The 24,298-nt window shown below is 47.5% G+C and overlaps 1 protein-coding gene across 1 annotated transcript in view; it reads left to right on the top strand.

Moving 5' to 3' along the window:
* The window catches only part of ATP1A1 (ATPase Na+/K+ transporting subunit alpha 1), a 31,571-nt gene extending 16,680 nt beyond the window's left edge, over nt 1-14,891 (top strand). Inside the window, exons 9-23 of the mRNA XM_061121068.1 lie at nt 328-526; nt 781-890; nt 2,821-2,955; nt 3,632-3,824; nt 5,607-5,782; nt 6,778-6,914; nt 8,155-8,305; nt 8,913-9,081; nt 9,196-9,350; nt 9,714-9,837; nt 10,951-11,096; nt 11,222-11,352; nt 11,842-11,943; nt 14,030-14,121; nt 14,528-14,891. Coding sequence (XP_060977051.1) covers nt 328-526; nt 781-890; nt 2,821-2,955; nt 3,632-3,824; nt 5,607-5,782; nt 6,778-6,914; nt 8,155-8,305; nt 8,913-9,081; nt 9,196-9,350; nt 9,714-9,837; nt 10,951-11,096; nt 11,222-11,352; nt 11,842-11,943; nt 14,030-14,121; nt 14,528-14,556 — 2,049 coding nt within the window. The 3' untranslated portion in view covers nt 14,557-14,891. The remainder of the gene's footprint in view (nt 1-327; nt 527-780; nt 891-2,820; nt 2,956-3,631; nt 3,825-5,606; nt 5,783-6,777; nt 6,915-8,154; nt 8,306-8,912; nt 9,082-9,195; nt 9,351-9,713; nt 9,838-10,950; nt 11,097-11,221; nt 11,353-11,841; nt 11,944-14,029; nt 14,122-14,527) is intronic.
* Nucleotides 14,892-24,298: the final 9,407 nt, after the last annotated feature.

Below are 24,298 nucleotides of genomic sequence, written 5' to 3'. Positions count from 1 at the left end.
CCCAGAAGCATACATTTTTTACCCCCTTGAATTATCACATGATCCAGAACAGTGTAGCCCAGAAAGGGAGAAGAACTTAGGGTTGAGTGGGAAAAACAGGATATGGTAAATCCTGACTATTTTCACTTTGCTTAATAGCCTTTTTGGAGGGGGTGGAGGAAGCCCCATGTACACATGGGCCATTATTATTTTAATTTCTGACTTCAGAGGAAGGTTAGAGAGATTTAGTTTTAAGAAAGACTTCTATGGGGGCAGGGGTAGCCAGAGTTCCTATAGAGCGGCCTCCTGGCCATTTGAAGTATTAATAATCTCTTCCCAATGCTTTAGGTGTGTCTGACCCTGACTGCCAAGCGCATGGCCAGGAAGAACTGCTTAGTGAAGAACCTGGAGGCTGTGGAGACCTTGGGATCCACGTCCACCATCTGCTCAGACAAAACTGGAACTCTGACCCAGAACCGGATGACAGTGGCCCACATGTGGTTCGACAACCAAATCCACGAGGCGGACACGACAGAGAATCAGAGCGGTAAGGCCGGCCCGCCCCGCAGCTCAGCCTGCCCTGCTTGCAGTTTACCGTTTGGTAGAGCGTCACGGGTTTTCGATGTTTCTGGTTTGGGGGTTTTGTTTTGTTTTGTTTTTTGCATGTCAACTCAAGCATGGTTGGAAAAATGCCTGAAACCTGACTAGTTTATGGGGAAAGGAGATGTGTCATTTCACATCTTTATGGGACTTCAGTGCAAAGCTAAGCACATTGTTCTTGTTGCTTTTTGCCTCCACCAGGTGTTTCATTTGACAAGACTTCGGCCACCTGGCTTGCTCTCTCCAGAATTGCAGGTCTTTGTAACAGGGCCGTGTTTCAGGCTAACCAGGATAACCTGCCTATCCTGAAGGTATGCTCAGCAGTTCTGTTAAGATTGCCTTCAGGTTGTACACATGCCACACAGGAGCCACCTCCTGAGTGTTCTCTTTAAAAAGCACGTGACTTTTGGGGGTTGTAAAGTTGTCATTTGTTGTAAGACACTTGGAATGGCGTGTAACTCTTTGCTGTGTGTAACCTGAGTTGTACTGCCTGTAGACCCCCAAGTACTAACAGTACCCTGTGTCAATAAAGATCAGTAAACGGGGACTATATGGGAAAAACTGACTAAAGTTGGGGGGGGGGGGGCAGGCAATCCACCTAACTCATAAAATCCAGCTTGACTCCTCTTGAGTTTATATCCTAATCACCTCACCTAGTGGACAGTGAGGGCTACTTTTGTGACTCGATAATCGTATTTGCATATTAGGATACAGCAGATTCCAGTCAATCCCTTAAGCCATTTATTTTCTTAAAATAGCTCAGCTATTTCTCTTATCTTATTTGTTCTTAGCTTGCTTACTAATGATGCAAAAATAAGCTAAGCTCAGCCTCCTGAAATTTGCATGAAATTTGCAATGACTAAGATATTACTGTGTGGCCCAGTAAAGACTCGGTCCCAGAAAGGTCATGAGCTTTACAAGGTCCTTGAGGCCGAGAGGAACTGCGTGGAGCCCTTGGGGTGGCTTACTCTCCGTGAAGCTGCCTCTGGTGTATCTGGGTAGAAACTGTGTTGTCCAAGAGAATATGGCTCAGATGGAACTGAGATGACTTCTGTTGTGATGATGGGGCTCCTTTATTCTTTAAAGGAGATTCTTGGCATTGAATCGATGTTGATTTGGGGATGTTGTTCATCTTGGGATAAAGCTTGAGATGTCTGCTTCATCGTTTTCCTTACCTCAGAGTGGAAATTTTCTAGGCTTTGAGCACAGGGACTCACAAGTATCCCACCTTTTCTCATTTCAAAGCTCCAGAAAGATAGCATGATATGTTATTTCTCAGTTATTTCAGGGGTCTGGGGCCATGTTATGTTAATGACATTATCAAAAAAAAAGAGAGGCCTACAGCCCTATTCTGCTTTGATAATTGTCCTTTATTAAAGTGATCCTACTTACTTCCTGCTTCTTATGAAACCTGGCCACATTTTTTATTAAACAGAACTCCTATATTTATAAGGGAGCATTAATTTGCTCCTTTGCACTTGTGGTCTGGTGCACCAAAGTTGTAAAATATTCTTCTGTGTGAAAGTTGGGTACAGCCGAAAATATTTTTTAGTATGTCAAAATGTGTCATGGTATATAGCGCACAAAATGTTAGTTACCTGAAATGTGGGCTTTAACTAAAATGGTAGTTGATGGACATTAGTGTTGGAACTAATAATAACTTCCAGTTTGCATCATTCAGGCCCAGATAATCCAGCACAATTAAATTATGTTTAGAATGTAAAGTCCTGCTTAGTCCTTGACATAGACCACTTGCCCTCCATCCTGAGAACCCAGGGCGTTTTCTTCTTAAATTGCAGGGCAGTGAAGAGGACTGTAACTATTTACATTCTCACTCTGTATTTTCTGATTCATAACTAGAAATAGGTGGTTGGGAATAGTACTGTCTTTGAGACTTCTCAGCAGGCCCAGGGAAGGTTTTTTTTTTTTTTAAAAAAAAAAAAAAAAAAAAGGCTGGAGTGGGTCGGAAGAGTGTGTCATGCCTCTCCCAAGGGTCAGTGACACCTTGCACCAGTTTGGGTAGGGTGAGGAGGGCAGGCGACCAGGAAGAGTTTGGAATTTGAGAATAAGGACTGTGATGGGTGGTCACACCCCAGAATGGTGCTCTTCTTGCCCACCTCCCCTCTCCTCCTGACAGATGGAAAGACAGTCCAAGCTTTCTCCTGGGTTTCAGTGGTGTAGTGCTGAAGTGCTACAGGGTGAAGCGCTTTCAGGGTGACTAATGGAGACATCTGTTCACAGCGGGCTGTAGCAGGTGATGCATCAGAGTCTGCTCTCCTAAAGTGCATTGAGGTCTGCTGCGGTTCTGTGAAGGAGATGAGAGAGAGATACGCCAAGATCGTCGAGATCCCGTTCAACTCCACCAACAAGTACCAGGTCTGAGGATCTGGGGTCTCATTGCCAGGGGGCACAGAAAGGAAGGACATAGGCTGGAAAAAGAGCCATCCACCCTTTTGGAATTTTCCAGGTTTAAGTGCTTTCTAAAAATGAATTAGTCACACTCTTTATGAGTGCTTGAATTTGACATCTTACTCTGTGTCCATGTAGAAAATTCTAATTTATTTGACCATTAATAGGATAAATGGAGCCTCTTCTTTCTAACATGTTGTCCAGGCCCTTTCGAGTTCTCCTTTGTGGGTTGGAGTGTGTGTGGGGATGGGGGAGAGGGCTGGGCAGGGTTGCAGGTGCTCATGAGTCTGCCAGTCCCTATTCTGAATTTTCTTTGGGAAAATTGTGTACGTGAACATGTGTCAGAGATGCAGGAGCACCTTGCCACGCTCATTTCTTCCGTAGCATTCAAAGTGTGCTACAGGGTGTGAGACACTAAATTCAGAAATAGGGGATCTTGTATCTTTCAAAACAGTTACTAGGGACTTACCTAGCGCTCCACTGGTTAGGATGTGCTTTCACTGCCAAGGGCCTGGGTTCAATCCCTAGTCAGGGAACTAAGATCCCACAAGCCACATGTTGCAGCCAAAAAAAAAAAAAAATCTCCCTCTCTGGGCTGTCAGGCCTAGCTGCCTAACGTTTGCATCCTTACCATTCTTCACAGTTGTCCATCCACAAGAACGCCAATGCAGGTGAGCCGCGGCACCTACTGGTGATGAAAGGTGCTCCAGAAAGGATCCTGGACCGCTGCAGCTCCATCCTCATCCATGGCAAGGAGCAGCCCCTGGACGAGGAGCTGAAGGACGCCTTTCAGAATGCCTACCTGGAGCTGGGCGGCCTCGGAGAGCGGGTACTGGGTACGCTGATAGTCCGGGAAACAATCGCAAGTTACTGCGTTAACCTCTGCTGCTTGTTAACTTCCCTTTATTTGCCCCCTTTGTTTGGAAAACAATAAGCGCTGAAGACACTGGGTGACAAAATCCTGCCGGTTTGCCTCTGACTCTGACTTAGACCTTTGGTCTCTGCTTGACCAAAGACACGTCTAACTTGACGTGTCTTAGGTCTCTATTCAACTGAAAGGTCATTCTTAAGTGTTTGGTTTTTTTTTTGCTGTTTCTGCACCTCCACCACCCCACAGTAGAAGCAGTCTCTCCTATGAAACCACAAAGCATCTGATACCACTTTAAAGGATGTTGTACCCTCCACACAACATCGAAAGAAATGTCTTAAGTATCACGATTCTTACATTAACAACAGTAATACTAGATGATGAACCCTTTGGGCAGTGTATGTCTGATCTGCATTTATCCTCAAAGAAGCTTGGCTCCATGGCCCACACAGCTGCTTAGCAGTATACACTTTGGTTAGATGAACAGTGAGGAGAGCCATGGCCTTGGTTTTTCCCCCAGAGAGGAGAGTAGAGACAAGTAATCACATGATGTGCCAAGTCCAAGTAACTGAGGGGGCAAGACTCAGTTCACTTCTGTTCAATCGCTCAGTCATGTCTGACTCTGAGACCCCATGGACTGCAGCACTCCAGGCTTCCCTGCCCATCACCAACTCCTGAAGCTTGTTCAAACTCCTGTCCATCGAGTAAGTGATGCCATCCAACCATCTCATCCTCTGTTGTCCCCTTCTCCCACCTTCAGTCTTTCCCAGCATCAGGGTCTTTTCCAATGAGTCAGTTCTTCGCATCAGGTAGCCAGAGGATTAGAGCTTCAGCTTCAGCATCAGTTCTTCCAATGAATATTCAGGACTGATTTCCTTTAGGTTTGACTGGTTTGATCTCCTCGCTGTCCAGGGGACCCTCAAGAGTCTTCTCCAACACCACAGTTCAAAAGCATCAATTCTTTGGCACTCAGCCTTCTTTATAGTCCAACTCTCACATCGATGCATGATGGAAAAATCATAGCCTTGACTATCTGGACCTTTGTCAGTAATGTCTCTGCTTTTTAATATGCTGTCTAGATTTGTCATAGCCTGTCTTCCAAGGAACAAGGGTCTTTTTAATTTCATGGCTTCAGTCACCATCTAGTGATTTTGGTGCCCAAGAAAATAAAGTCTGTCGCTCTTTCCATTGTTTTCCCATCTATTTGTCATGAAGTGATGGGACCGGATGCCATGATCTTAGTTTTTGAATGTTGAGTTTTAAGCCAGCCTTTTCACTTTCCTCTTACACTCATCAAGAGGCTCTTTAGTTCCTCTTCGCTTTCTGCCATAAAGGTGGTGCCATCTGTGTATCTGAGGTTATTGACATTTCTCCCGGCAATCTTAATTCCAGTTTGTGCTTCATCCAGCCTGGAATTTCTCATGATGTACTCTGCATGTAAGTTAAATAAGCAGGGTGACAATATACAACCTTGATGTACTCCTTTCCCAATCTGGAACTGAAACTGTGGTGCTCAGACTTCCATTTCTCCACATTAAGCAGAGCCTCGTCCTCTGAGGCTTGGTGCTGGATTCTATCTGTTGCGTGGTTTCCAGGGACTCTGTATCATTCATAAACGTTCAGTGAAACTCATTTGGTTATAAAAGTAGAATTTTTAAAAAAGCTTTCCAGACTAACCTGCACAGCAAGCTGGTGTCCGGCAGCTGCCTCTGTCGCTGGAAGTCCTCACAGACTCCCTGCCCTCCTGCAGGTTTCTGCCACTTGCTGCTGCCAGATGAGCAGTTTCCTGAAGGCTTCCAGTTTGACACCGACGATGTGAACTTCCCTGTTGATAATCTCTGCTTCGTGGGGCTCATCTCCATGATTGACCCGCCACGGGCTGCTGTCCCAGATGCTGTGGGCAAATGCCGAAGTGCTGGAATCAAGGTACTGCCCCCACCCCACCTTGGCATCCCCTCTTAGCAGCTCTGGGCCCCCGACTTAGTGCCTCTCAGGGTCCACGTGATCGCTGGTGTTTCTCACCTGGAGTATCGATTGCTCATCTCCAAAGCTTTTTAGTTACCCCCGGAGAAGGCCAAATGGTATTAAAATGTTGGTGTAAGCTGCAGATGAGGAATCGAAACGTTAAAAAAAAAAGAAAACCTTTAAGAGAAATGTAACTAAGCAAATTAAATAGCACTGAAGACTTGGTAAGGTTTTAGATTTTGAAATATTTGCCTTAATCTAAATTAATACTCATAATGCAATGAATGGCCTGTCTTGTTTTCAGTTGGTTGGTTTTGAAGGGAATGTTTGGTGTCCTAGTCTGGGTCTGTCTTAAGTTGCAGATGGTTCAGGTGTGAGGATGCAGTGTGGCTTGTACAGTCTGCCTTGTTACCGGCTGTTTGGCTTATTTCCAATTTCTCATTCTCATGAGTAATAACTGCTCTGGAAAGCTTGGTAAAAACTCTTCTCCTACCACTTTGACTGTATCCTTAATGTAATCATAGGGTCAAAAAGAACAGTAATTGATTTAAATTCTTGCTACTTACTGCTTTCCCTCCAAATTGGGCCAGTTTCAGGATGCTGACCAGCAATATGTGGGCCCTCTTACACACCAGCATGAGAGTTTCATCCTTTCTTGTTGTTGTTGGGTTTAGTAACTTTGAGTGTCTTTGTTTGATGGTGTAAAAAGAAACAGATAACTGTTTATCCTGTGTGACTGTGTGCCAAGACAAAATCTGGGTTTTGCTGGGTGTCTTCTGTGAACTGTGTTTGTGTTTTGGGCTAGTGCATGTTTATCAGTTTTCTATTTGCGTTTCTTTCCCTTTGATATTGCAAGCTGAGTCATCCTTGATATTTATTCTTGCCCACTTGTAAGACTTCTCAAGGTCATTCGCCTGGCAGCTGCATTCAGCCAGTTGTCCTCTCTTTTGCCACAGGTCATCATGGTCACCGGAGACCATCCCATCACTGCCAAAGCCATTGCCAAAGGTGTGGGCATCATCTCGGAAGGTAATGAGACTGTGGAAGACATTGCTGCCCGCCTCAACATCCCAGTGAGCCAGGTGAACCCCAGGTAAGGTGGGAAGGTCAGAGCATTGCTGCCTTGAATGTGTGATACCGGTAGCTGGGCATCTTCAGCTTGGTTCTGCCCGGGTTCCTTAGGGCTGCTCTGGGTAGGGAGGCCCCTTCAGTGGCAGGAAGCAGCTTGTTCCCAGGGAGGGTTTTCTTTTTTTTTTCCTTTTTTAAAAAATTTATTTTAATTGGAGGCTAATTACTTTACAATATTGTGGTGGTTTTTGCCATACATTCACATGCATCAACCATGGGTGTACATGTGTTCCCCATCCTGACCCTCCCCTCCCACCTTCCTCCCCATCCCGTCCCTCAGGGTCATCCCAGTGCACCAGCCCTGAACACCTCAGAGAGGGTTTTCAATAAGAGCAATCATTGTAAGCAACACTTAGATGGTGCTTACTGTTCTAAGCATTTGCTACAGAGACCCACAGAGGTAGGTGGTGCTCCCAGCTTGCAAAGCAGGGAAGCTGAGGCCGAGTCACGCAGTACACTCAGCAGTCAGGCTTCTGAGTTCATGCTGTTAACCCCTTCTCCTTACTGCCCAGCTCCTAGCACCTTGTCATTTTCAGGTCCACACTAACTAAATGGGCAAGGCACGATGACTCAAGCCAGAAAAGAGAATTTTGGCAATCAAGTGAAATAGATAACTTGAGACAAATTAGTTCTGCTTTTTTAATGTTTTGTTAAGGCTTAGGGCTACCCCCATTGAACCCTACTTGGGGTTTGGTCTTTCGTCAGCTCTGCCACTGTCTAAAACTTAGTTATGTTGTTTCAATGCATCCTGTAAACATGTGGTAAGGAAGGTGAGGGTCAGGCCTTTCTCATGGTGGTCGTGAATCTTGAATGAGATAATACATGAGTATGCTTTGTAACCTGTAAAACACTGCACAGGTAACACCCTTTACTTAACGGAACAGTTCCCCCAGCTTTATGGTGTTACGCTGCCCTCGTGGCTCAGATGGTAAAGAATTCACCTGCAATGCCAGAGACCTGGGTTTGATCCCTGGGTCGGGAAGATCCCCTGGAGGAGGAAATGGCAACCCACTCCAATATTCTTGCCTGGAGAATCTCATGGACAGAGGAGCTTGGTGGGCTACAGCCGATGGGGTTGCAGAGAGCCGGATATCACTGAGCGACCAACGCATTACTGCATAGTGAAAGAACTTTTGTTCTCGGTGAAGAAGGGACGGACAGGTGACCTTTATTTGTTTTTTGTTTTTTTTTGGTCCTGATTGTAGGGATGCCCGGGCCTGTGTGGTGCACGGAAGCGATCTGAAGGACATGACTTCCGAGCAGCTGGATGACATTTTGAAGTACCACACAGAGATTGTGTTCGCCAGGACCTCTCCGCAGCAGAAGCTCATCATTGTGGAAGGCTGCCAGAGACAGGTCGGCACACAGCCGGGGTCAGGCTCTCTCAGGCGCTGCTGACCTCAGTGATTGTAGTTCCAGTAAAAACAAAAAAACAAGGCAACAGTGCTGGAAACCTGAGCCAGCTAGCTCCTCTCCGTCTCAGTATACACGGGCCAGTAAGAAGCTCCAGGCGTAGAGAGGATGGTGACTGGATCATGGTCCTTTAGCCAAGACACATACTCTACTGTACTGGTCTTCGCTGTGGCCCAGAGTCAGAGCTTCAGCACTCAACACCAGAAGAGCAGTGCAGGGTCCTGGTGTCCACACTGGAGACGGGAATGCCCAGGAGGTTCATCCCATACCTGGGAGAGACCTGGGGGTGATGGTGCATAAGGGAACGGGGCTTTCCTGAGTGTCACTCACCGAGTCAGGACTTCAAGTAGACCTTGTGAACAAGGTGGGGTATCTCCTGGATTCTGTTGTTTGGTAATAGCTGTGTGCATTTCTGGCTGAGATAGTTCTAGGTCTAGATAGAGTCTCAATGGGAAAGGAGCAGTGTCTGTAACGAGAGGCGAATGGAGGCTGCACCTCACTTACGCCCAACCATGCAATTCCTAACCCACATCCCTCCTTCTCCTGGCAGGGTGCCATCGTGGCTGTAACTGGAGACGGTGTCAATGACTCCCCGGCTTTGAAGAAGGCAGACATTGGGGTTGCCATGGGGATTGCGGGCTCAGACGTGTCTAAGCAAGCTGCTGACATGATTCTCCTAGATGATAACTTTGCCTCAATTGTGACTGGAGTAGAGGAAGGTGAGAGTGCTGCATGAAACCTGGTCCAGATGCTGCTGAGCAGTATCCATTTCTGCATGTGATTTCCGGTCCTTTTCATTAAGCTCTCCATTAAAAACAATCTTGCTTTCACAGGTCGTCTGATCTTTGATAACTTGAAGAAATCCATTGCTTATACCCTCACCAGTAACATTCCTGAGATTACCCCCTTCCTGATATTTATTATTGCAAACATTCCACTCCCTCTGGGGACCGTCACCATCCTCTGCATCGACTTGGGAACGGACATGGTGAGTGACTGGCACACCTTCCACACATCGCAGTGCTCACCGCTGTGCTCTCTGGGTCCCTGTGGCCAGCATTTGGAAATGTCACTACCGAGAATTTCTTGGCCTGTGTGTGGCAGCCTCAGCATCAAAGATTCAGTGTTAATCATTCTTCAAGACAGCTGTCAATACCTATTTATCCGATAGAACTCTTCCCTTTTGTATCATTTTGCCCTTTTTTTAAAAAAGAAGGGGGACTTGTAATTATCTCGTTATGAAAAACATTTTTTTTAAGGGAGAGCAAGAATTTGAGAATGAACAAAAGAGTCAAAACATGAGCTTGCTGGTTTCTGATGACTTAAAATCCCTTCTTGCCCCTCCTTCCAGGTCCCTGCCATCTCCCTGGCTTATGAGCAGGCTGAGAGCGACATCATGAAGAGACAGCCCAGAAACCCCCAGACAGACAAACTCGTGAATGAGCGGCTAATCAGCATGGCCTACGGACAGATTGGTGAGCGGCAGATTTCAAGTATCTGTAGGGGTGGTGTCTGCCTCAGACAGGGTTTCTGAGGCTTCAGAAGTTGGGTAACTTTCAAATCTAAGATGAGCCAGGATCCAGGGTAAGGCTGGGGATTTTTTTTAGATTCCCTTCCATGTGAGAAGACATCTTTTGCCATCTTCCCAGAAACCTTAGTTCTTTAGACCAGGCAGTTGCAACCGAGCTCATCTGCATTAGAACAGAGAAACGTCCCTACTCATGGAGCCTTTTGAATGCCAGGCACTGCTCCTAAGAGCTGCAGTATTAACTCGAAGGCAGCTTTTCTGGGGAAATATAGTACTACCAGTGATTGGACTCAGCAAACTCTTAACTCTGCACCCAATGGAGTTTGGAGGTTTGGCTGACTGGTCACCACCACATGGCAACTCTGCACCCCCATTCTCCCCACCCCCAGTGCTTGATTTCTGTTCCACTCATGGAGCAGAACCAGCTAACAGGTGGTCTAGATGGTGGACAATGAAAATGCCTTTAGCAGAACTTCATAAAGCTACCAGCAGCAACTCATTCTTCTAGACTGCATCACTGTGAACACTTGGATAAAAATGAGACCAATCAAGTACGTTATGGAAATATGGCAAAGATTGATTTAACCATTTCTGACAACAAAGTAATTGGCTGATGGCTAGAAAGGCCTAATTTTGAAGTAGGAAAATGGTCCAGAGTATAGGATGAAATCCCATCCCGAAAAGTTGAGGGCAGTATAGTTGGAGAGAAGGATCCTGGAAGTGGGAGAAGTGGAGGAGCAGGTCAGAAGGCGCCACATTTATGATTTCCACAGCGGCTCGCAAAAAGGCCATGTGTAAAAGTTTTGAGAGATGGGACAGGAGTCATAATTTTTTTTCAGGAATTAAAAAATGGGGACGTGGATTTTTACCCCTAAGGGTCATGTCCTGATAGAAGCAGATGACCAAGGAATAGAGGTGGGTGTTTTAAGAGCAAGGGCCAGGTCCCTGTTTTAAGCTCTAAAAAGTGACTCAAAGTGGAACAGGTGTGGGCGAGGAGTGTGCCCTCAGATGCTTTGTACCAGGCCCTGGCATTCAACCAGGCCTCTTTTTAACTTCTCAGGTATGATCCAGGCCCTGGGGGGCTTCTTCACTTACTTTGTGATCATGGCTGAGAACGGCTTCCTCCCAAATCACCTGCTGGGCATCCGAGTGACCTGGGATGACCGTTGGATCAACGACGTGGAGGATAGCTATGGGCAGCAGTGGGTGAGTGAGGGCTGCCCGCCTGCCAGCGCCAGACAGAGCTCCGCTAGCACCAGAGGACAGGGCCTCACGGCCTCTGCACACGTGGGCCGAGGGCCAGGCTCATCGGTCTGCCTTGTGCATTTCAGACCTATGAGCAGAGGAAGATCGTGGAGTTCACCTGCCACACGGCCTTCTTTGTCAGTATCGTGGTGGTGCAGTGGGCTGACTTGGTCATCTGCAAGACCAGGAGGAATTCCGTCTTCCAGCAGGGGATGAAGTGAGTAGGCCACAGTCGGGGGGTCTCAACTCAAAGATGGGTCTGGTGATGGATGTCTAAACCCTGTGCTAAATAAAAAGCCCAGCGCCTGACACATTCGACAGAAGTTCTAGAATCTTGTTTGGGGAGCTAATTCACGAATCAAAATGTCATTTTGTAGGTTTTTTCATCTGACCTCAGGTTCCTAAGTACAAATACATAAAGACCTATGAAGACATCGACCTGCCATGTAAAGCATAGTAGGGATTCCCCTGGCACTCCAGTGGCTAAGATGCCGCCTTCCAATTCAGGGGATGTGGGTTCGAACCCTGGTCAGGGAGCTACACGCCTCATGGGCAAAAAAGACCAAAGCATGAAGCAGAAGCAATATTGTAACACTGAATAAAGGCTTTAAAAATGGTCCACATTAAAAAAAAAAATTAAAAAACAGTGTTAGAAGATATACTTTTATTTGCAGTTTTTTAACTTCTCTCCCCTCCTTGTTTTAAGGAACAAGATCTTAATATTTGGCCTCTTCGAAGAGACAGCCCTTGCTGCTTTCCTTTCCTACTGTCCTGGAATGGGTGTCGCCCTAAGGATGTATCCCCTCAAGTAAGTCCCTCCTCTTTTAGGTGCAAAAAGTTGGAAATAACCAGCATGGCTTGTTCCTCCCATGGCACATGTTAGTAGCTGTTTTTTCCAGAGCTGTTGGGTAATAGGTACAAGAATTCCTCTGGACTGGGAAACAAAGGCTGATTCAGTGATGAAGACCAGGAATCGGCGTTGCTAGGGCCACCCAGGCTCTGACCCTTGGGCTTGCTCACCAGCCAACTGAGCTGAGCGCCACAGCCTGGTTGTCTTGAGGCCAGCTGGGGGCATCCTCAGCTGTGAAGTTTGGGGTCACACATCCAAATCTTGATTTGCTCACCCAGTGAGTGATGTGCATCACATCGCAAGCCCCTCATCTCTGGGGCCTCTGAGTCCTCTGCTCTCAGAGGAGGATGATGGAGCTGCAAATCTGAGTTCTTTATAGTCAAGCACTGGTAGTGACAGGAGATCATGCATAGGTAGAGACTTGGAGGAAGCCAGCCACTTGTCTTCGGTCAGAACACGACTGGCCGTAAACTTGGTGAATGACAACACCTTTGATAGATTGCATTTCCAGATGCAGAATTTGCCGCAAACTCCCAAGAGTGTTCTGAAGGATTGAGTGTGTTTGTGGTATCTGTCAACTGGTTCAGGTTAGGCAGCTGTAGCCTCATTAGAATATGCTAAGCCACAGAGAGTGGGACTCTTGATCTGAACGTGTCTCCCCATCCTTGTTCAAACCCATCTGGATTCTCTCTCAAGTAGCCTATTGCCCTCACCACTTCTCCCTGTTCTCATCCCAGAAGTAACCAGACCTTGTGGGTCTCCCTGTCTTCCTGTCGGTGGTATAAGGGTAGACTGGCATCCAGGGTCTCATTACTGTGCCAGACGGTCTTCCTAGCCTTGTACCCATCCAGGCTTACTTTAGGTGAATTGAGCACTCCTCCTCTGCCTTCATGTTTGGGAGGCTGTTCCCTTCCCACTGCATCAGCCCTGATCGTTCTTCCAGGTTGCTTCCCTCGGGGCTTGTCCCCATGTGCCCTCGGCTTCTTGGGCCCGAGCAGCCGCACCCCTCCTTTGCCATTGCTGTCACTTGTGCACCCCATAGATTATAATCCTCAAAGCAAGGACCACAGTGTCTTTTTCTGGCTTTGTATTCCCAGCCCCCTGCACAGAGCTGGCACATGACAGGGGCAAGCCTTGCCCAAGCTGAATTCCATCATCTTGGGCCATTGTTGAAGAGGAGGGTAAGAGGATCAGAACTCTCTAAAAAGGCCAAAACGAAAAGTCTCACAACAGACTGGTGCCTCTGAGCATCTTCTGCTGTGACTTGAGAGAGAACTTGTTCCCAGTGGGTCCTACCCAGTGTGGAAGGTGGCTTAGTTACAAAGGTCCCCAAGTCAAGTGAAGTCATCTTTTAGCAGCTGCGGAGGTCACACCAGACAGGAAGAGGGGGAGATGGCAGAGCTCTGCCCTGGGACGGCCTTCCTCCTGTGGTTGCCCTGGGAAGTAGGGAGTCAGTGTCAACCTCCTCCAGAGGCTGCACAGGGTGCCTGTCTCCAGGCTGGGGACTGTGGCAGCAGCCCTGGGTCCCCAAAGGCCTCGGATCTCTGCTAGGACTCAGCTGCTTACTCCCCAGGTCCGGGACTCAACACACTCCTGCCTCTCCTAAACTCTCCTGTCAGAGACCAGATTCAGGGGATGATTAAACCAGTCATGACCCACACTGGCAGTTCTTTTATCTTCAAATGCCAGGACTTGAGACAAATGTACTTAAGTTTCTTAAATACTTGAGAAATTAAAAGAAATATCCTGTTGGCTCTGGAATTGTCAACAAAAAAAAATCTAAGCTGACCTACTGTACCAACCGGTTCTCATGGAAACCCAGCTGAAGGTGGCAATCTGCTTTCTTCTGCGCCTCTAGGCTCTGACCGTGCAGAAGCGGGATGTTTTTAGCATGAGTTGTGTGTGAATGCTCAGCTGCTACCCAGGACTGTGCTCGGCTTCTCCCTTGGGGCTGATTTGTTTCACTGTCCCTTTGTTGATGTGCATTTTCTTCCTTCCTTTGAGTGGTGTCCACATATAAATTGTCACCTGGTTCTACTTCCAGACCTACCTGGTGGTTCTGTGCCTTCCCCTACTCTCTCCTCATCTTTGTGTATGACGAAGTCCGAAAGCTCATCATCAGGCGACGCCCTGGCGGTAAGTGCAGACATTTTTAGTTAAGATTGGGGCTGGGGAGGGGTGCCTAGTTCTGGTTTTGCTCTGTTTCTTTCGAAGCGTCTGGGCTTCTCCACAATCAGCCTGATTGGCCAGGTCCATGGGACGCTAACTCACTCCAGTCACAGCCCATCCTCAAGAATGGAGGTCTCAACTGAGGTTTCAGAACTGACCAAATACAACCTGAATAGGATGTGGTAGAAACTTGGTCAGAAGTCTAAACTATCTTTCCAATTAAAACATTACTCTTAAAAACACATACAGTTGAGGGCCCCGTATTAAATCGGGAGGGTCCCGTATTGAATTTGGGTAAACACCGTCCACTCCCCGTAGACTAAGTTCTCCTGAGGCTCACAGTCACTTACCTCTGTCTCTCTGCTGCCCGCAGGTTGGGTGGAGAAGGAGACGTACTACTAGACCCCCTCCTGCACGCCGTGGAGCATCATGCCACCAACTCCGCACCCACCACCCACCCCCTCTTTGTGTACTTCAGTCTTGGAATTCGGAATTCCACCCTGGTAGGAAAGCACCGAAGCATGTGGGGAAGCGAGCCATCCCGGAATGAAGCATGTAGCTCTATGGGGGGGGTGGGGGTGGGGGGAGGGCTGCCCGAGAAACATCCGTCTGTGGAAACGACCGTGGGGAAGGTTTTTATGTGCCTTTTTGTTTTTGTAAAATGGAAAACTCGGAAAGACTGAAAGAATACATTTTATATCTGGATTTTTACAAATAAAGATGGCTATTATAATGGAGTCCGCCTCACGCCCTCATCAGTTCTCTGGTCCAGACGTCCGTGCGAGATTGGTCTCGAGCGCGGCTTCCCAGCGCATGCGCCCCAGCTGGCAGCCTCGTCTGCGTCACCTGGGGACTTGTTAGCACAGCGAAACCATGGCCGTGGAACAAGACGCTAACCAGCAATCTGTGTAATAAGTCTCCAGGTGATGCTGATTCACATTCAAGTTTCAGAACCACAGATTGAGGGAAGCTTCCTGCCCGTGCTTTTATAGTCTGAGGAGACGAACTCACCCCGTGGGCTGTACTGCAGGGGTATGGCTGAAACCCTCCACTGCTGCCTCCACATCTGTTTCTTGATGAACATACCTGTTAGAAGAAAGATTTTCAGACCCTCAGAGAGGGCCCCCCCACCCCTTCTCATCCTGGGCGCAGCCGCAGCTGTGGTCTCCAAGCACCAGGACCACTCCAGCCTCAAGTGTCTCTGTACCAAGATCTAAGAAGTAGGAAGCTACCTGTACACAGCTGGTTGGAATACATGTGCACATCACCAAGTGCTTCCCTTCCACATAACTCGTTCCTAATTTAGCATCGAATAGCTCCATTTCAGAGAGTGGTTATGTGCCAGAATGTACTTAAGAAAAAAAGTGGAAAGATTTGTTCACTGCAGGGTCAAGTTCAGGTATACCTTCTGCTTTCATAAAGTTAGTGTAAAAAGACCCCTTCAAGTCCCATCACTCTTAATCCATCCTGAGTGCTGTTTACTAGCTGTACTTCAAGGCCATCCTTGCTTCAAGCAGACCCAATAAGTGGGGAGCCCTCACCTCTGGCACTAGTGATCATTATCTGCCAGGTGATGATATCTGGGTTCAAGTTTGTGGTTTTTCTCTGAAAAGCTTGATTCGTTGCTCCTGCCTCTTGTGCTCCTCACTTCTAAGCTATGCAGGTGGGAGAGGAATAAGTGACTCGCATGTACCAACCGGCCATCGTCCCCAGCCTCTCCCAACTGGGGAACTGGGAGGGCAGGGTGATCTGTGCCTTCCTAGACCAACACATCAGTTCTCCGCTTTCTCCAGGATCATCTCTATGCCTGTGGGCAAGTCATTGTTAAAGAGCCACTTGTTCAGTCCAACATAAGGAAACTTAGGATAAAGCTAAGAACTAACAGAGCTCTCAGGGCTGGCAGACAAGTGATCACTGTGTCCTCCCTGAGAATATACAGCTTTGAGGGCAGGAATGAGGCTGCCCACATGCTTACACCGGCAGAGACTTCCAGAGGCTTGCTGTCTCTAATACCCATACATCTGTTTCCTGGCACCCCTGGATAGCTGACGAGCGAACATAACCCTGATGGTCATGGGTATACCCTGATAAAGGTCATGGGTATTCCCTGACTTAGAGGCATTTGAAGCAGCCTGAGACTGTAGACTTGGAGGTGACCACGGATAGCTTTCTGGCCGGGGCTCCTCGCGTTCTATGCAGGCCTGGACTTCCAGGAGCATGGGGAGGCAGGGGCAGAGCAACACAAGGGCTGGCCGGAACCTCTTGCCCTCTTTCCACCAGAATCTCTCTGCCCTTGTTCTGCTTGACAGTCCCTTGCATAAAAAGTTTTATAGCCAAATATTTGATCTAGAGACTTCAGATACAGGGGTGGGCAAAGCTGACATCAAAGCCAGGCCTCCTAAAGCGCCAGATCTTCCCAAGCCTCCTATAGGCAGCCCAGGCCGCGTCCCACCCAACACTTAGCCACTAACTTTAGCCCTGTCGGTAAGAGCTACAATTTGTTCCAGAACAACAGAAACGGCTCCTGAACACTGACGTCAGCTACTGTCTACCCCTACAAATCTGCAACTGAGCCCTCCTGACCCCCAGCCACGCTCTCCCGTAATGCCTCACAAACATCCCTGGGGTGATGCCCTCTTGACACTTCTGACGACATGCCCCTTTGGCCACATCAATATCTGAGCTCTTGCCAGTCATTTTTTGGTGTCATTACTGGTTCCTTGTCTCTTTAGCTCTTACTCTCCTTCCTTTCATGGACAGGCTTCTAAGGAGAGTACCTATCACTTCTTCCCTCTACTGGCTCATCTGCCGTCATCCCCCTGCCTCCTTCCACTGCCTCCCATTAACTCTGGCCCACCAGAATTGTTCTGGTTGAGGCCGCCACTGACCTCCTGAGTGTCAAACCCCCTGGGTACTTCCTTGGCCTCTGCAGCATCTATGACGCCATCACATGCCTCCTGGAACCAGCCGCCTTGTCTTTCTGACATCACCTCTTCCTCTCCTTACCTTTCTGCCTTCATTTCCACCTGCCCCTCTGTTGCTATTTCCTCGGGGAGGTCCCCACCCCCTTTCCCACTTGTATTCTTCCTGTGTGTGTAAGTCGCTCAGTCATGTCCGACTCTTTGCGACCCCATGGACTGTAGCCTGCCAGGCTCCTCTGTCCATGGAATCCTCCAGGCAAGAATACTGGAGTGGGTTGCCATTTCCTTCTCCAGGGGTTCTTCCCGTCCCAGGGATTGTACTCAGGTATCCCGCATCACAGGCAGGTTCTTTACCTCTGAGCCACCAGGAAAGCCTGAGCCCCAGACCCATAAATCCATTTTTTGTCCTGGACATCTATTCAGAAAGAGTGGAGTCTTTCCACACTGTGGAGTCTTAACCCCAGTGCCAAACCTGAATCTGAGTGAGGTCCCTCACAATGAACGTGCTCTGGGCAAAGACATCTGTCACCCTGTGGCCACTTCAGAACCCTAGAAGTCACCTGAGGCTTCTCCCCCTGATCTTGCCATGGCCCTGCCACCCCACCAGTCACCACCCACTGCTGATCCCGGGTGGTGGCTGCGAGCAGCGGCTTTGTGTCTCTACAGCCTGGAGCCAGTGGTCCTGTCACTAACTGACTGTGGGCATGGAATTTAGTCTCTTTGTGCTTCATTTACTCTAGAATAAGGGTGGTGTTTCAGAGTTGTTAAAAGGATTATGTGAGATTACACATAAAGAGATTAGCTCAGTGGCTACTGCTGTAAATCCTTTTCTCTGCTGTCACCGCCCTTCACATCTGGATGTCCTGGCTGGTCTCTACTTTCTGCCTTCTTCTAATTCAGTGGCTCTCAAAAAGGGTCATCTCTAGACCAGCATCACCTGGGAGCTTGTTAGAAAAGTGCATGCTAATTCAAGCTATTGAATCAGAAACTGATGGGGAGAGAGAGGGAAGAGAACAGTGGTCTGTTTTATAAGCCTTACAGGTGATTCTGATGCTTGTCAAAATCTGAGAACTATCGCTCTACACCATCTTCCAAGCTCTACTTGGCTGCCTCTCACCAGACCTGTCTTCACCCTTGACCTCAGCGCATAAACCCATCTCTGCTCAGCCATCCAGATTCCTGGGCAGTCCTAATGGGCTCTACATGCTTCTGTCAGTCTGCAGTTCCCCTTGGCATCCTCCTTCCAACGTAACCTTGGATCAACCTGCATGCTCCTGGCTAATCAACTCACCTTTCCAGGTGCCTTTCAGGCCTTTGCTCTCTCGGAAAGGTTCAGTGGCCCTTCCCTTGTTCACACCTTGCTGTAGCCCCCAGATCTCTGTTTATTGGTTTATTCCCTCACCAGGGAACTAGAGTTCCCTAGAGCAGTGAACCAGGTCACACCCTCCTTAACATCTGACACATCAGTGCTTGTTGAATGAATGAACACGTGCTTGTTACCAGCTGTTTTTTCTGCTGCCTAAAACATATTTTTCACATTTCACCCTCATCTTGGGTCTGTTTTTGGATCAGAACTGACAGTCCCCATAGGAAATCCATGCTCAGGCTTGCCAGAAATCCACGAGTTAGGGCCTCTCCCCATCTCTCAAAACTCTGAGGCTGGAAATTAGGGATTATTAAAGATGAGTCATGGATGGAATTAGGATGGCAAGAAATGGACTGGGAGACCATGGCAAGTGACACAAGAAGATAGAGAGGAGGAGATGTACACGGAGACACCGAGACAGGCCTGCCTCAGTTCCAGAGCTTTCAAATCCCTGGGCCTCAAATAGTCTAACGAGAAACCCTTCCCACTCCCCGATTAGGTTAGAATCTCCTTTTAGGTAGTTGATTAGTACTCTGCTTCTTCCTAGAACTCACTGTTCTCACTATGTATTACTCAATTATGTAATAATGAACCTAACATCTATTTTTGCCTGCGAATCTATAAGCCCCATGAGGTCTCCGAGCTGGTCTGTTCTTTTCTGTTTTATCCCTGGTGCTCAGTTCAGCGCCTTAAAAAGAGAAGTTGGCACTTAACACAGTGGCCAACACTCTATTTAAAGAGAAGGGAGGGTTCCGGCACAAGATGACAATGTAGGAAGATCCTGAATTCACCTCCTCCCACAGACGTGCCGAACCTACAGCCACACATGGAACATTTTCCTCCGAAAACGAAAACCTCTGAAAAACTAGCTGAGCAACTCCTCCACATCAGGCAAAGCACTTGGAAGACTTTACCCACTGTGCGATGACCCACAATCAGGGGGGTGTCTAAAACCAGAGTTTCTCCCTGGGGAGCAAAGGCACCCCTACTTTAAGACCTGCCCCTGAGAGGCACGCGCCCCCCACCCCCCACCCCCGCAGACTTCTGGCTTTGAAAACCAATGGGCCTTGTGGCCACAAGACTCATAGGCTGCAGTGAATGGAGGAACAGCTCTTAAAGGGTTCCCGTGTTTGGGCTCATCCCAGAGACCAACACAAAGGGAGCCAATTGAAAGGCGCCCAGACCTTACATGAAACAGGCTTACTTGCGTATCTTACAGCATCATCCCGGGGGCAGACACCTAATTCAACATACATCTAGGGCCTGCAGGGTTCTTTCCAGGGATGAAGCCTACTGTCAGACACCATCAAGCACTCCCCCTTGCCCTCAGCTTGTCAGGACCTCCCAGGAAGGAGCTTGTACCCCCTTCTGACACCCTGATTTTTGTCGCTGCCACTCAAGGGACACCTTGAGATCACCCGGCTCTAATGCCCACCGAGGCTTTTATGCTCAAGGGTCACAAAACTGTAACCAAAGGAGAAAGAGTTTTTAAATAGCCAACCCCCACTCCCATCCCACCCGCCAAGGCATACAGCATGAGGCAATGGTTTCCAAGGAGCCTGGTCTTTCTATGAAAGAGGCCTATAGGCTATCTTCATAGGTGAGACCTGAGGGTTCCAATCAGACACACATCTAAGGTTCTACGGAAACTTTTCCAGAGACCTCGGAATGAGGGCGCTATCTTTGTACTCTCCCTCTGCACTCAAGAGCATCAGCATCTCCTGGAGGGGAGTTTTTGCACATGCCTGGTGACCCAGGTTTTCAGTCTGGCACCTAGGAGACACTACCTGGCTGTCGTGGCCAGGAGGGCTTGCATCCCTGAGTCCCACAGGCCTATGACAGATGGACCATCCCACCCCAAGGCAAAACACAAAGAGCAGATTGAAATACACCCCTATTCTTCCTGAGCAAGAGGCCTACTTTCTTGTCCTGAAGCTCTAGGCTGAGGGGTAGCCTTCTGGTCTGGCACACAGCTAGGCACCTCCGAAGGTGCACTCCAGGGATTATGGAAGCCAACTCTGTGCACTCCTTCTGCCTCGTTCCAGGTAACTGCAACTGGAACTTGAAGTTTCCAAAAAGGAACTTTCATCATCTAGCAACCCCATTTTTTTTATTGCAACAGCTACCCAGAGGACATATTCACATTACCTGGCTCTAATGGCCTGTAGGACTTATGTTTGCAGTCCCACTGGACTGTCTATTATTTGCATATTTTAAAATCTATTGCTGAGGGTCTGGGTCCAGTCAGTCTGAATCTAGGTGCTGAGATCTTTTCCTCCGAGACACTGACAGGTCTTAGCACACCCTTAACTATGGGGTGGTGGTAGTTGTTCAGTTGCTCAGTTGTGTCCGATTCTTTACCACCCCATGGACTGCAGCACGCCAGGCTTCCCTGTCCCTCACCATCTCCCAGAGTTTGCTCAAATTCACATCCATTGAGTCAGTGATGCCATGCAACCACCTTATCCTCTGTTGTCCCCTTTTTCTTCTACCTTTGGTCTTACCCAGCATAAGGATTTTTTCAAATGAGTCAGCTCTTTGCATCAAGTGGCCAAAGGATTGGAGCTTCAGCTTCAGCATCAGTCCTTTCGATGAATATTCAGGTTAATTTCCTTTAAGATTGACTGGTTTGATCTCCTTGCATCCAAGGGACTCAAGGGTCTTCTCTGGCACCACAGTTCAAAAACATCAATTCTTCAGTGTTCAGCCATCTTTATGGTCCAACTCTCACATCTGTACATGACTACTGGAAAAACCATTGCTTTAACTATATGGACTTATGTTGACAAAGTGATGTCTCTGCTTTTTAATACACTGTCTAAGTTTGTCATAGCTTTTCTTTCAAGGAGCAAGTGTCTTTTAATTTCATGGCTACAGTCACCATCTTTAGTGATCTTGGGGCTCAAGAAAATAAAGCCTGTCACTGTTTCCACTTTTTCCCCATCTATTTGCCATGAAATGATGGGACCAGATGCCATGATCTTTGTTGAATGCTGAGTTTTAGCCAGATTTTTCACTCTCTTCTTTCACCCTTATCAAGTGGCTCTTTAGTTCCTCTCAACTTCTACCGTTAGAATAGTATCATCTGCATATCTGAGGTTATTGATGTTGCTCCTGGCAACCTTTATTTCAGCATGTGATTCATCCGGCCCAGCATTTTGCATTATGTACTCTGCATATAAGTTAAATAAGCAGGGTGACAATATACAGCTTCAGTGTACTCCTTTTCCCATTTGGAACCAGTCTGTTGTTCCATGTCCAGTTCTAACAGTTACTTCTTGACCTGCATTCAGGTTTTCTCAGGAGACAGGTAAGACAGTCTGGTCTTCCCATCTCTTTAAGAATTTTTCACAGTTTGTTGTGATCCACACACTAAAAGGCTTTAGCGTAGTCAATGAAGCAGAAGCAGATGTCTTTCTGGAATTCCCTTGCTTTCTCTATGATCCAACAGATGTTGGTATTTGATCTCTGGCTCCCCTGCCTTTTCTAAATCCAGCTTGTACATCTGGAAGTTCTTGGTTCATGTACTGCTGAAACCTAGCTTGAAGGATTTTGAGCATTACTTTGCTAGCATGTGAAATGAGCACAACTGTACAGTAATTTGAACGTTCTTTGGCATTGCTCTAACTACTAAAAATAGACTGCTAAGACAATCATAAAGGTTTGAGAGACAACCAAGAGCTAGGGCAAGGTTGAACAATAAACTTCATCTCTTACATAATGTCACTGTTTCATGACTGGGAGAGGTGGCTGTTTTATCTAATGCATAAAAATCAAAAGAGAGTCGAGGGAAATGAAATAGGGGAATATGTTCCAAATGAAAGAACAAGACAAAATCCCAGAAAAGGTCCTTAAGGACATAAAGATAAATGATTTATCTGAAGAACTGAAAATAACGATCATAACACCCTAAATGGGAGAAAAGTGGATGAGAACATTGAAAACTTCAGTAAGAAGATATAAGAGATATATGAAAGTACCAAACAGAAGCCACAGAGCTAAAGAATACATTAACTGAACTAACAGAGCACCAGAACAGTTCAACAGCAGACAAGATGAAGGAAAAAAAGGATCTATGAACTCCAAGACAGGACAGTGGAACCTACCCAATCAGACCGAAAAGAAAAAGCACATCTTCTAGATGCTAAAAGCCTGGAGAGTTTCAAATAAGATGGAACCAAAGTGACTCACACCAAGACACGTTATAATTAAAAGAGGCCGAGACTTGTCCATAACATCACGTAGCTGAAAGCAAAGGCAAGGCCTAGCTGGTGGGTCTCCTGCTCTCTGTCCTCCTGGAGGCAGACCCAGGCGTGCAGAGCTACAAAGAGCCTCCTGGCTGGGCTAGGATGGTTTCAGGTGCTGGGTTTCCTTTTTATTCCTTGCCCTTCTCAGCTTGTGTGCCCAGAGAGGAACGGTCTCAGCAGTGGTGTGGGAGGTCTGTTTCCTCAGTTTGTGAAGTGGGAGATCTGGACGAAGATCTGGACTTTCTCTAAACCTCCTTCTGAGCTTCCCTGGTGGCTTAGCAGTAAAGAATGTGCCTGCCAATGCAGGAGACACCCATTCAATCCCTGGGACAGGAAGATGCCACATGCCACGGAGCAGCTAAGCCCATGTGCCACAACTATTGAGCTTGCACTCTAGAACCCAGGAGATGCAACTACAGAGCCCATGGGCCACAACTACTAAAGGCTGAGCGCCCTAGAGCCTGTGCTCTGCAACAAGAGAGGCGACTGCAATGAGAAGCCTGGGCACCACAACAAGAGAGTAGTCAGTCCCACCTCACCATAACTAGAGAAAAGCCCCCGTAGCAATGACGACTCAGTATAGCCAAAAATAATAAATAATTAAAAACAAATAAATAACCTCTTTCTGTCTGCAAAACGGAGGCAACTGGAGATTACATGAAGGGTACCTGACTCTTCATCAGGGTTCATTAAAGGGAAACTCACTTCCCACACTCGCCCACCAGCACATCTGCATAGTAACTGGGCTCCAAGTACCCCCTAGAGACAAACCTAGGAGAGCAGACGTGGTGTTCCCAGAAGAGAAATAGCTACTTGGGCCAGGCAGTGGCCTATAAAAAACTAGTTTACAAATGAGGAAACTGAGGCTCAGAGAAGTGGAGTGACTTGCCTGAAGTCACACAGCTCAGGAGTGGCAGAGATGGGCAAGTCTGTCTCGAAGCCCAGACTCCTAAGACTTTGTCCCTGGCCTATATTTAGCAAGCACTAGGAACATGTCAGCATCCTGGCCGAAAGCTAATGCTGGGTCCAAGAACTGGAGAAGGGCAGTTTTTATGAAAAACAAAGGTTAGAGTTGGTGTTAAAACATAAGATCATGGAAAGTTTCTTGGAAGTTAAGCACACAGTGTTCAACAGTTACTCAAATGGGTTTGCCCTCAGGAGCTGCTGGGTGACTAAACCTGCAGTTTGCATAACTGGGCAGCGTGAAGGCGGGTGGTTGTAACCTCAAGCCAGCTCTGTGCTGCCTCTCCTGTGAGGCTAGTGGTGGATCTACTTCCCAGAATGTTGTAGAACTGTGAGTGGAAGGATGGCGGGTCCCTTACATTCTCAGGTTCTGTGTTAATGATTGCTTCTCAGTGGTCAGAAGCTCACACTGCCTTTCCCAGCTCTGCCTTCTATAGAAAGCAGTGATCCCTTCCCTTCTAGTATTCCAGGCTGCCCCGGTGTAGTTAATTTGTGCGCAGGAAAGCAACATTGCTTAAAGAGGTTGTTCATTAACTCAAAGAATCTTTTTGTAGTATAAATAATTGCTCCCTTTAAAACTAGTTGCAAGGGGCTTCCCTGATGGCTCAGATGGTAAAGAATCTGCCTGCAATTTGGGAGACCCAGGT

Source organism: Dama dama, chromosome 20, assembly GCF_033118175.1.
Source record: "Dama dama isolate Ldn47 chromosome 20, ASM3311817v1, whole genome shotgun sequence".
NCBI lineage: Eukaryota > Metazoa > Chordata > Mammalia > Artiodactyla > Cervidae > Dama > Dama dama.
The sequence above is the reverse complement of the archived record's forward strand: the minus strand, read 5'-3'. Positions and strand labels throughout refer to the sequence as shown.